We start from the raw sequence: 13,161 nt of genomic DNA on the forward strand, positions 1-13,161 counted from the left end.
CATTAGCTTAACAACGTTAACTTTTTATGAAAAAAGGTAATATACAAACTCTTTAAGTTATAAATGATTTATTTATAAATAAATTTAAATCTCATTAATATAGTACTAACAATTAAGTTTTTTTTTTTGTGAAATAGAATAAAATATACCAAACCAACATTCAAAAGTTACTCGAGCAGCAACTTAAGAGCATTATCGGACCAGCCAACTTAAGAACATTATCGGACTAGCCAACTTTTACATCTACGCAATCAACTTTTACTTTTAGTTAATTTTGAATTACCAAATTATTAGGACTTTTTTCATAGTTAAAATAAGAAAAGATTACAAGTAAAATTTTTATTGATTTTAAGCTCCTAAATATTAGAAAAATAATAAAATAAAAATTTATCTAGTGTAAAATCGATATTTAAAGAGTTAAAAAAATAAATAATATTTCGTTAAAGTGTTTCATGCTTTTAAAATAATATAAATATAGAATTAGGACAGACAGACTTTCCTCTCCTATATTATAATAATAATAATACATGTATGGGTTATGTAAGTATTTCAACAAACTAACAATATAATTTGCTTTATTTATTTAGATGTACGAGCATAACATTGAATTACTTTGTTTATATTGAATTCTAATTTGGACTAGCCAAATTAAAGGTAATTGTGATATAAGTAATACTTATTGGTTGAACGTGGGTAAAAGGATAATTTCGGTAGGTAAAATCACAAAGTAAATAATAATGAGCATAAAAGAACATTAAGATCAAACTTTTCATATAAAGCAAATAGTTGAGGCAAAGTGGCACAAGATCTTTATATCTCGATTCTTGTCCACAGTGCATATACATTTTCCACCAAACTGTCAAAGTATGGAGTTTTCCACCAAACTGTCAAAGTAGGGAAAATGTCTGAATTTATCCGTCTACCATGATATATAGTTTATATTTTTCTCTCGTTATACTTTTCATCCAAAAATACTCTCGTTAACAAATTATTTAAAATTGCCCGGACCCTAACGTCGTGTCCTTCGACACCCGACCCCTCTAATAATTTGTCCATATCCAAGTTAGCAGGTCCCACTAACTTAAAATTACCCATCTCCATAAACTTGACCCATTCTACACATGACCCATCCCATAAATATAGTCGACCCGAATGATCTTTCATCCTAAGGAAAGCATAATCCAAAGCTTCTTGTGTGTTTTATCATTTACTTAGGTGTTCTTATATTATATTATTATTCACTTGCCATTTCTAATTTTTGAGCTTATGTAAGTGTGAACAACATTTGTGTCCAAAATATATATATATATATATATATATATATATATATATATATATATATGCCTTTAATTCCGAGTTACAATTGATCTTTTGTTGTTTTATGAGTCCATAACCAAAATGTGGTTCTTTTGGATTCAAAAAACCAAAATATGTGGAAAAAAAATATAGTGACCAAAATATATATAACGTCATTTTAAAAGATGTTATAGTTGAACGTGAAAAGAGCGGGGAGGTATAACGCCTTTTATTTTAATAAAAGGCGCTATGCCCACATAAAAAATCGTCCCCTTTCCTTACCCACCAAACCAGAAACTCTCTTCGAATGGAGCCCACCGGTCCCATAAAAAGTATAGATTCTTGGTCCCACATTCTTGCTAAGGTGTATTCTAGTAGTGGGTTGTTCGTTTCAGTTTCAAATCACCAAATCTTCAACTTTTCAAAAACCTTAAATGCATACTAGTTGTTTTTGTTAAAACCTGTATAAAAATGCATATTAGTTGTTTTTAATGTGCTCTATGTTATTTTGTGATTTAACAATTTGTTATTTTTTATTCGGACTATAGGATTAGTGTGCTAGAAAAATTAGTAAAACAAAGAAATTGTTATTAGTTGTTAAAAAAATATTAATTAGTTACTTTTTACTGTGGTATATGTATTTTCATAATTTTTTTTTATTAAATTAATTTGTTGTTGCTATCCGCTTTAGATTATTTATTTGCTAAAAGACTAGTAAAATAGATGAATTGTTAGTTTAGTTCCCTGTAGTGGTATCTTGTGGCCTAATGTAGTACTCGTATTTGTAATATAGTGCCCTTTAGCGTAGTAAAATGTAGTGCCCTTTTAGCGTAGTATCCTTGTATCTATTGAAATTAATCATTTAAGTATCTCTTATACCCAAAAACACGTCAAAAAACCGATAGTTCAAACACAAACTTTGTTCAATTCTAGTCAACGATCGTAAGAAAATAACATGAGAAAATAACAATATTTTTCGGACTAAGTATTGTTATATGAATATTTAATTTTATTATAGTAAAAAATAAGCGAGTCATAAACAAAAATATATAATAATAAAACTAACATATACAATATTAAACTAATATTTAAAATAACAGACCTATTGAATGATAAATCGGAAAAAATTTCTCATCATGAACACAAGAATTCAGGAAACCTTGGTGTTACTAGGCCTCGAATATCGAGTCAATAATCCATATGTAAATATTTAATAATTAAATCTTGTATAATTATGAAAATTAATTATTTAATTTTATTATAGTCAAAAATAGGTGAGTAACAAACAAACATATAAAATAATAAAACTAACATATTAAAGTAAAATAATATAATTAATATTGTTCAATTTATAGTAGCCGACATGGAGGTTCCGCCTTTGCATCCCGGACCTGCCACGCTAGAGCTACTGTTTCTACAAGGCGACCATAGGTCGTCCTACAAATGGGAGGGACAATTACTGGCCCAGTCGTTCCGCGCCAGGAGAGTAGACGATATGTGGGACTTTCTTAGGGCCCACCCTCTCCATTCACGTATAGTCAAATGCCTTCGGGATACGGGGTTTTATAGGATTGTGGAGATCGGACGGCTACAGCTGGATTGGTCGTTGATCACGACCTTGATAGAGTGGTGGCGACCGGAGGAGGATCACACATTCCATTTGTCCAGACCACTATCACGTTTCACGACGTGGAGCTCCTGTATGAGCTGCCCGTTGATGGACATTCTATTGCTTTGCCGAATGCCATTAAAGAGTATATGGTTTTGCAGTGCCTGGGGATGTTGCAACGGCTCGCCGGTTTCCACCCACCGGATGAGACTGCATTGATAGGGGCTAGTCGTTTGCAGTTGACGCACGTCCGACAACATTTGGAAGCGATGCACACTAACATCACACATGATACACTAGAGCTTCATATTCACCGGTACACGAGGTTGTTGTTGCTGCTTATGTTTGGAGGGGTTTTGTTCCCGAACACTTCGAGGAACCTAGTTAGCTTGAGATTTCTTCATTGTCTTGAGCGGCTAGATGTTTTACATCATTACAGTTAGGGTGTTACTGTTCTCGGTTACTTCATACTTGTACAAGCAGATGTGTCGGGCGAGCATGGGTACCCATCGAGACGTTGCAGGATTTTTGCCGCTGCTGCAGGTGAAAACATAGTCGAATACTCTCTTCATTATAACATACCTAGTAAAACTATACCTTAAATTTTACGTCCACGTTGTATATTAGGTTTGGGCCTGGAGTGGTTCCTGCAGTTGCAGACACCTCAACCACCCTTAGCTTCGGATGCACCACCTCCGTTTCTCCCTTTAGCTAGGAGGTGGGTTGATAGGCAAGGATATGGGCGGGAGTACGAGGCACAACATAATCTCCCATATTGCAGGGATTTGTTAGATTTGCTGGAGGGCGCATAGGTAAATGTATACCTAAGTTTACTTGGCCTGGCTTTATATGTGTTGTGTATACTCACGTTTCTTGTTTTACTTAACAGTTCATTTGGAGGTCATACAGCGACGAGCTAATAGCTGGTTTGTCCGACTTTTGCTCGATCAGCCGAATCATGTGGAGCTCTTCCGTCCCGTTGATGTGTCTCGATATTGTTGAGCATCATGCCACCCAGCGAGTACTTCACCAGTTTGGTCGCCCACAACTTGTACCGCCACCTCCCGCTTGGCATATGACACATTACCAGCGGGATGATCGTTCCAGGGTTGACCAGACATATGTGGCATGGCTAGAGGCGCAGATCGATATTTGGGACTAGAGGCATGACCTGATTCGCCACCCCTTCTACCTGACCATACGGATGGTGAGCATGAGTATATGGGCCGGTACTACAACGTTACCCGACTTTGCGTCGGGAATCCGATTTATTGCGCTGGCGGTCGGTACGTTCAATATACTTGGAGGCACGAGGCACTAGTATGTTATTTGGTATACTTACTTATAACGTTAACCTAGAGTTCCGTAATTTATATTTTATATATTGTGTAGGCTAATGTCCTACATTTCTTCCACCAGTTGGGACTGCAGATACAACAGCATACCAGCGAGGGAGCAACCGCTTTGCACGAGTATGGTCGACAGGTTACCGATATGGCTTCCCGAACATTGAGACGAGCCCGAGATAATGAGTGATTAGGATACGAGACTGAGTATGTGGCGCCAGAGTAGTACCATCATGGGCCACTTGGGCCACTAGTGGAGTCGGAACATGGTCGACATGGCAGGCGTGCCGAGAGAGTTAAAGATGTCCCACGAGGTCGCGGGGGTCGGCGAGGAGGCGGTCCCCAGCCGTGTGACCACCATGAGACAGACCATGCTCCTAGAGATATGTCTTCATTCAGTCTTCAGCTTACTCCAGGGACTTCGCAAGTGACCTCGTCAGCTCCATTATTGATCGTGGGCATGACCATTACACGACATGAGTGAGATCAGTATTTTCCTGACCTATCGACCGTCGTCAATGATCGTTCGACACGAGATGTGGATAGTGGGCGCCGGCTGAGTTATGGCTCATCATCGAGGGATGTTGATGATCTTTCATAGGCGTAGGTTTGTTTGTATTACTATTATTTATAAAAAAAAATTATTTCATTGATTAGTCATAAATATCTAAATATTTTTTTTAAGTCTTCATCCTCGCCCGTCACGGAGGCCACCTTGTGCGATACTTACATGGCTGTGACAGATGATTATATCCAGGAGCATGACGAGGCCATGGTAAGACAGCTTAAATTTATGTGACTTAACACGTACATTACTAGTACATATTTCATATACTAAAATATCTTATTATTCTGTAGGTTACTTCTGGATCGACGCTTCTACCGAGCCTGCCAGCCCTATTGAAGATCATGCTGCAACGCATCCTCAATAAAGAGGCGACGTGACGAGGATGATCCTGATAGTGAAGTCGGGCAGGATGGGATGTGCCCCAGGCCAACGACTGTTTTAAAGCATACAGGATATGGGACACATTGATTTTATTTTATTTTATGTACATATGATATTCAGTAAATAATAGCAACAATTTTTAATGTTTATATTATATGAGCATTATGTTTTTATTTCTCCGGTTTATTTTAATACTACAACACAAACACAAACATAATAAATTAACATAATTTAAATTCAGTACAACTAATGAAAATACATGACACGGAAAATATAAAGATAAAATACTACACTCAACACATATATGTGTTTGTTTAGTCACTACCGCCTATTATTCTCTGCTCCAACTAATTAAATTTCTCTTCCAACCTATTTTTTTCTTCTTCCACCTCTTTTAGTTTCTCCTGCACTGCCGCAATTTCTTATTGCATTTAAGAGATTTGGCGTTGGTATTCACCGTTCATATTTCAAACCTACTGCAAGCATGCTTTGTAGTATTACTTGTTAATGGGTTCATCATACCATTCCTCAAACACACATTGATTTTCGTCATTGCGTCCAAATAATTGTTGACATATCCAGTATTTGCGCCCAACATTACCATATGATCAACATGCCTTCAAAATCGCGCGTTTGCCACAATAACACTTTGGTTAGTCATTGCGTCTAGACATTTGTTAATGCAAGAAAAATGAAAAATTTATGGAAAGTTTTACTATTTGTTTTGGTTAAGCGCATATACTAACTAAAATATACTAGTTATTTATTGGCAAGACAACACACATAACGTAGCATTTCACTGCGCTATGCTTCGCGTGTTAAAGATTCTCTCGGGTACAAAATAGCTTTTCCAAAAGATAGCTTTTGCAGGCGAGCAAATTTGTAGGTCGACAAGACAACACACACAACGTTTCACCACGCTATGCTTCGCACGTTAAAGATTCTTTCGGGTACAATACAACTTTTCCAGAAGAGAGTTTTTGCAGGCGAGCATCTTTCCATGTCGACAAGACAATTATTTAAAAAAAAATATGTTTATGTTAGATTGTTGTACTGAAGTATTAATGTTAAATATCAATAAGATTTAACAGCAATGAAAACATAATTTATTTCATACATTCTGCAAGATAAACAAGTACATACATTTATTACAACCACATTACGGAAACAAAACACTACATGTATCCTTGATAGTTGGGCACATTAGATAACTTCCACAAGGAGCTGGATTACCACCGCAACCCAAACCAGCTGAAGGACATTTACGACAGTCGTGTCCTGTTTGCGAGCATATGCCACATTTGCGCGTATAAACGGTATTACCAATATCTATTTGGTTTCGTATGTGTTTTTTTTTTCACTTGTCATTGACGTACATAGTCCTTGTTACATACCATTTTAAATGATTCTGGTGGCCAATGATGTTCATCACCCACTGGCTGCAACTGCCCACTATATGTGTTTAAGTATGCAGCAACACTATATTCTTTATCAACGTAGTTGGTTGCCTCTAAACATGTATGTTGAAAGCACTTGATGGCATGTGAGCACAGCATGTGGTAGACGAACCATTTCCCACAATAACATAACCTTCTGGCTTCATTTACGGCGTGTGTATTATTCCCCCAATTTTGATGGATAGTGGTGCGAACTTCAAAAATATTTCGCTCGTTGCAATATTGTAAATATGAATGCCAATGTGCTCGCCGCCTATATTTCTCAAATTTTTTCATTGGTATTGGCATAAATTCAACACCTATTTCCACAAATGACGATGCACATTTAGCTCTTTCAACAAACCTCTTCGCCATCTGCTTGAATGACATCTGCACCATGGCAGTGACATGCAATCCACATGCAGACTTCAATAAACCATTGAAAAACTCTAACACATTTGTAGTCAAAATTCCCCATCTTCTGCCACCATCCGCATGCAAAGTCCACTTGTCAAGATCATGTCGCATCAACCAACGATAGGCTCTTTCGTCTTCCTGCCTGATATATTCCATGCGCTTCCTTAACTTACACTCTTGGTGATCAGTTGCATCCATCCACATTAAATCATGCAAATCCTTGTTGGGATATGCCTTATGAAAACTGGCCTTCAGGTGCCTCACATAGTAACGGTGGTAGGCATACGGTTCTTGACATGCACGCAAATTCTGTACATAACTTAAAATACCACCATGCCGATCAGATATTAGACAAATACGTGAACGTTGTTTGATAACGTGCTCTTTCAAATGGTTCAAAAATAGCGTCAACGTCTCTTGGCTTTCATTGGCACAAATAGCAAAAGCTAAGGGAAATATACTTCCATTAGCATATACTACAACAACGATCAACAACTTAATATTATAATTTCCATAGACATAAGTGCCGTCTATGGATAGTACCGACCGACAATGCAGAAAACCATCAATTGCTGGTTTAAATGTCCAGAACATATATTTGAATATATGTTCTGGTATTCCCGGACTCTGCTCAACCTTCCATTCAACAACAGTCCCGGGGTTAAAGTGTTGCAATGCAGCCATGTACTTGGGTAGAGATGCAAAGGACTTATCCCAGTTACCATAAACAATTTCAAACGCACATTTGCGCCCGAGAAATACCTTTCTTTTGGTAATGGTGCACCCATATTCCTAGTGGATGGATGTTATACACTCTTTGATCTTGTACCTTATGGACGCTTCAATGTGTGGAATCAAGACAAAAGAAATCAAGTCATCATTCAAGTTAAAATGATTCCCACTGAATGTGTCAATTTCACAATTGTATGTATTTACCCACAACCCACATATTTGTTTTCTTCTTCATCGTACGCAACATCCAATGACAACCCTAAACAATCTACGATAAACTACTTTGTATACATCTAGAGATGACTCGCTTACCGTGATCTCACGACACTCTTTTACGTTGTACATTAGCACTGCCCTGGTTAGGCACGCTTTATCGGGAAAAAGCATGCCCTTTGCACATCACCGTTGCTCTAGATTGATCCCACATTGCTGTCCGAATTTCGTCAATATCCCTTGTGAGGACATTCATAGCTGGCATACTTGGCAAATGATCATGGTAGGGAATCTCCCTTGAATGAAACGGCACGTGGGACTCATACACTCTTGGTCTAATGGGGGGTGGAGCATGCTCCCTCGTCAAATCAGGTCTAGCATTCTCTTCCTCTTCATCATCACCCTCATCGGGGAAGGGTGTGTCATCTCCAAACTCATCAATATTGTTATTATAATCACTATTCTCTTCCTGACTCTGTGCATCTGTCATATCCCGATTAAATATGTCGTATTCGTACAATTGAGTAAGGACATAACCTTCAGGATGCTCGTTTTCACTGCACAACTAACAAAATAATGAGTTACTCAAGTTGATAAATACTTTACATATAGCTATATCACTTCACTTATAAATCGTAATGTATTGACATCCCATGATGGACATTATCCTGTTGGTGATGACTCTCAAATGGACCACCATGATCCAACACACAAGAACTAGGCATATTTCAACTGGACGTTGGTTCATAACTTATAAAATTCATATCTGCGTGGTACCCCCTGTGAAATATATGAGTGTTAACACTACTAATAAACAATAAATTTGCGACTGAATGATTGCGATTGAATTAAATCGATCACAATTTTCGACTGATTCGATCAAAAACTTTATTAAAAATACATGTTAATTTTTTAATATTTTTTGGCTAAAAAATACGACTGATTCGGTCGCTCAATTACGCAGAAAATACCGCGAAAATATTTTCTATGGTTTGCGACTGAATCAATCGCAAAAATTAAAATTTTAAAAAATTAAATTAAATATTTCGACCGATTTTGTCTAAACCTGCAATGAGAAATAGGTATGACTAATCAACGAAATTTGCGACCGAATCAATCGCAATTTGAAAATTCACATTTCAAATTTGCGACCGATTCAGTCGCAAATCTATTTTTAATTATAGCCCTAGCCCGCTTTTTCTTCTTTCTTCTCTAGTTTTTTTCCCTTTCCTCCCCTCTCCTTTTCTACCTTTATCCGTTATATTTCTTGATTCTTCCCTCTGATCTAACCACATAAGGTGTAATTTCCTCACTCTCCCTTTTTCTCACCCTTTCCACCCCCCTCCACCCCCACCCCCACCCCTACCCCATTTTTTTTGTTCCCAAGTTGTTTAACTCATTTTTGGTTTAGAAATCCGGCGGCTCATCTCCCCTCCGGTGTTGGTTTGGCAGCAGATCCGTTGGTCATTTTTTCAGGTATTTCTTTTGCATTAATTTTGGAAAATAGTATGTATTAATTAGCTATATAATTTTCAATATAGTATAGATAAATTATCAATAATTTTTTCAATATAATATGTATATAGTGACTTGTTAAAAATTTATTTGTTTAGATTAATTAGTTATTTTTTCTTTTTAGTTAGATGTTCTTATAAAAATAGCTAGTATATTTGTATGTTTCCAATAATAAATCAAGAAAAAATTTAAAATAATTTGGGTATGTTCTATATGTATGAAATTCTTGTTTATATAAAAAAATAACTAAAGAACACAACTTAAGTGCTAATACTTCTCTGTTTCATTTTTTCATTTGGAAATTTTTCATGCCCTATCTATGTGTTAATTATATTATTTATTATTGGAAAGAAATGAAGAAAATGCAATCAATTAAGTATGAATTGAGAAAAGGCAATCAATTAAGAACACAAATTAAGTATTTTATGTTTATATTGTTATATTTATTATGTATACTTTATGTTTATATTTGCTATGTTAAATGTTTTTAAGGTATAAATATTATGTAATTATCTATTTTGGTATTAATTTGAAAGTTGCTTATTTGTTTTCTTACTTCTTTTACTTTATTTTCTTTATTTCTCGTGAAAATAATAAATAAAGGTCGAGTCTACGGGATTAGAGTACATCCATCCTTCAGTCGTCCACCAACAACATTATTCATTGGGGGCATCAGTTTCCCAAGGAGACATGGAAGCTATGCGTCAAAAAGTAGATCAAATATCGCAAGAATTTCAAGCAACTCAGGCTTTGGTCAAAATATTGTTTAAAAAAAAAAACAAGAAAGGAGCTGGAATGGAGTCTAAGGAGGAGACTAATTCTCAATAGGCTATTTGAATATTTTAGAGTTGAAGTTAGAGATATGTTTAATTTATATTGTTTGATAGTTGGTTGTTTGACTAGTCGGTTGAATTGTTAAATATTATTGTTCGTTTTGTAGTAAATATTGTATTTTGGATTGTTATATTATGTTTTTGGATTGCTATATTAAGTTTTTGGTTAATTGTTAGATATTTGGTTGGTTGTTTTATTGGCAGGTGGTGTAATTAGAAATACAATACGATTCTGCTTAAAACAATACATGGATTATTCACTAGGAATTACCTAAATTTGCGATTGATTCAGTCGCAAATGGAAAATGTTAATTAAAATTTACGACTGAATCAGTTGCAAATGGAGAATTTTCGGTATTTTTAATTAACTATTAATCAATATTTATTACTGTTACAGTCTGAATAATTAATTAAAATATTATTTTATTTTAAATTTTCCGACGAAATCAATCGAAACTTTTTATTTAAATTAATTTTTTAAACTCTGGTTAGCGACCGAATCAGTCGCTAATTTAGCGACTGATTCGGTCGCAAATGTCTTAAATTTCAAATGTCCCCGCATTTTTCAGTTTGCGACGTAATCCGTCGCAAATTTTCGACTGATTCTGTTGCAAATATATTGCGACCACGTGTTTTTTGGCTCACACTTTTCCGTCGCAAATCGGTCGAAAAAATATGATTTCTGACCGATTTGCGACTGCTTTGATGGTAGCAAATTTGATGTTTTTAGTAGTGTAATACAAATTCAATACAACAAAAATAAATATCGTAACACAAAGGAAAATTAAAATTTACCACTCGTCTTGTGGATTATGTAAACTAGGAGATAAATTATTTTCTCGCTCCTCATTCACCTGCGGAGATAAGTTTAGATCATGCCAAACTCTTTCAGTCAGAATCTGTTCGGCTAAAACTGCTCCAAAATAACCACTCGATGACTGAGGGATATCCCTGCTTTGCGCAACCTCATTATTGCGAACGTCTTCAACCTTGACATACATTTCCAATATTTTTATCACAAGAATTTTCCGGTATTCATCCGAAGTCCTCAAAAAATCTTTCAGAGTTTCATCATCCTCGATGTTAAACTCAGCATAACAAGCAACCTCTTGCGGAGTGACAGAATACAGATATCTTCCGGTTACTTTAAGGTTCACCGAACATTTGCTCACACTCATTTTTTTTACATAACAACGATACCAATGTATCGTACTCCATTGCAAGTGACAACTTAACATGACATTGTGGAGATAAACTATAGGTTACTGAGTTATTCGCCACCACAACCTCATCCCTCCCCTCCCACCACCACCAATATAATGAAACCCTTATTCTTCGCTTTTCAGACATTATGACAAAATGCAAAACAGCTTAAAGAAAAAATATTTCAGAAAACTTGAGAATATTTGTGAATGGATTTTTAGAAAATCCTTAACATCTTTAAATAAGGCAAAAACCAATCCGGGGTTATAATATTTTTAGGTATAACGCTTTAAATAAGGGTGCTATACCCAGTTGAATTATTATTATGTCAGTTAAGCACAGAAGAATTATTGGTGGGCCCACATAATATATATAGTGCGGTAAGGAATTGCGTTATATATATAGCGCCTTTTAAAAGGGTGCTATGCCTTAACGGGCAAACAACTGTTAAGGTATATCGCCCTTTAAAAGAGCGCTATATATATTTTGGTCTCTATGTTTCTTTTTTTACACATTTTGATTCTTTGAGTCCAAAAAAATATATTTTTTGGTTCCGGACTCGCTATTTTATCAACTGGATTTTTGCGTTTTTGTTTTGTCATTGTGGTTTTTCGATCTACTTTAATGGTTATGACTTCTTGTCTTTTCCCTCTAATTTTGTGTAAGTATTTTGTATAGTTTTGTGCTTGTGATTCCATGTATCTCGGTGTATAGATTTGGTCGGTTCTTTGTTTAGGAGAAAAATTTGTTGGTCATTTGGTGGCTGCGAGGGAGCTTGCTACTTATCTAATATGTGAGCTTTGTAGCATGTGGTGCAGAAAAATGAACCTCTTTCTCAAATCATTTCGGGTAGACTATATTTATGGCATGGGTCTTATATAGGATTGGTCAATTGTGTAGAACATGTCAAGTTTTTAGTGGGACTTGCGACGTTGGTGCTTGGGCAATTTTGAATAGTTTGTTAACGGTAAAGATACTTAAGGATGAAAAATATAACGGGGGACAAATTTAAACCATATACCATAGTAGAGGAACCTATTCGGACCTTTTCCCGTCAAAGTATGTAACTTACGGAACCAATAATATTTCAAAATATATTTCACAAATCACAACAAACTTATTAAATATTCCCTAGAATATATTGTGCAATACTAAACTGTTAAATCTCTTCCTTTGCTATCTTTCACTCCCATTTCAAGACGAATTTGTGGGAGGAAATAAGTTGTGTCTAATTAGGCGCCAAAGGATTCAAAAGGTCTAGCATCCAACAACCACAAGGTATTCTTGAGTTTTCTTTATTCATTTTGTTACTATTTGTAGTGTGATGTTAATACTTGAAGTGTAAGATGAAATATTGAGATTAGAGAATAATTTAAAATACGAGTAAAAATTATTTTGAGAAATTAGAACCCAAGATTTATATTTAAGGTGGAATTTATATTTAATGCTTAAAGTACCTTAAAATTTTAGGATGTTTGAGTATTAACTCACTATCTATTCATATGATATACACGAATTTGCACATAAAAAGTCCGAGTAAATTTTGGCTGATAGTTTTTTTTTTTTGGGCTAGACTAATAGTATTGGATAAAGAACTAGAAATAAATTATAT

The 13,161-nt window shown here is 35.5% G+C and overlaps 1 protein-coding gene and 1 long non-coding RNA gene across 2 annotated transcripts; one reads left to right on the plus strand and one right to left on the minus strand.

Moving 5' to 3' along the window:
* Window positions 1-6,564: 6,564 nt before the first annotated feature.
* On the minus strand, window positions 6,565-7,737 carry LOC138901779 (uncharacterized). The gene has a single exon (XM_070189569.1). It carries the CDS (start codon window positions 7,735-7,737, stop codon window positions 6,565-6,567), a length of 1,173 nt encoding a protein of 390 aa, XP_070045670.1.
* A 1,398-nt stretch (window positions 7,738-9,135) lies between these two features.
* On the plus strand, window positions 9,136-10,498 carry LOC117281547 (uncharacterized). The gene is made up of 2 exons (XR_004512186.2): window positions 9,136-9,474; window positions 10,117-10,498. It is a non-coding gene; the product is annotated as an uncharacterized lncRNA (long non-coding RNA).
* The last annotated feature ends 2,663 nt before the right edge of the window (window positions 10,499-13,161 follow it).

The sequence above is a fragment of the Nicotiana tomentosiformis genome, chromosome 11 (genome assembly GCF_000390325.3).
Source record: "Nicotiana tomentosiformis chromosome 11, ASM39032v3, whole genome shotgun sequence".
In the NCBI taxonomy this organism is placed as follows: Eukaryota; Viridiplantae; Streptophyta; class Magnoliopsida; order Solanales; family Solanaceae; genus Nicotiana; species Nicotiana tomentosiformis.

What these genes read in the sequence shown, in the direction of transcription:
- LOC138901779 (XM_070189569.1), bottom strand. Translation starts at nt 7,737, where the DNA reads ATGGCTGCATTGCAACACTTTAACCCCGGGACTGTTGTTGAATGGAAG.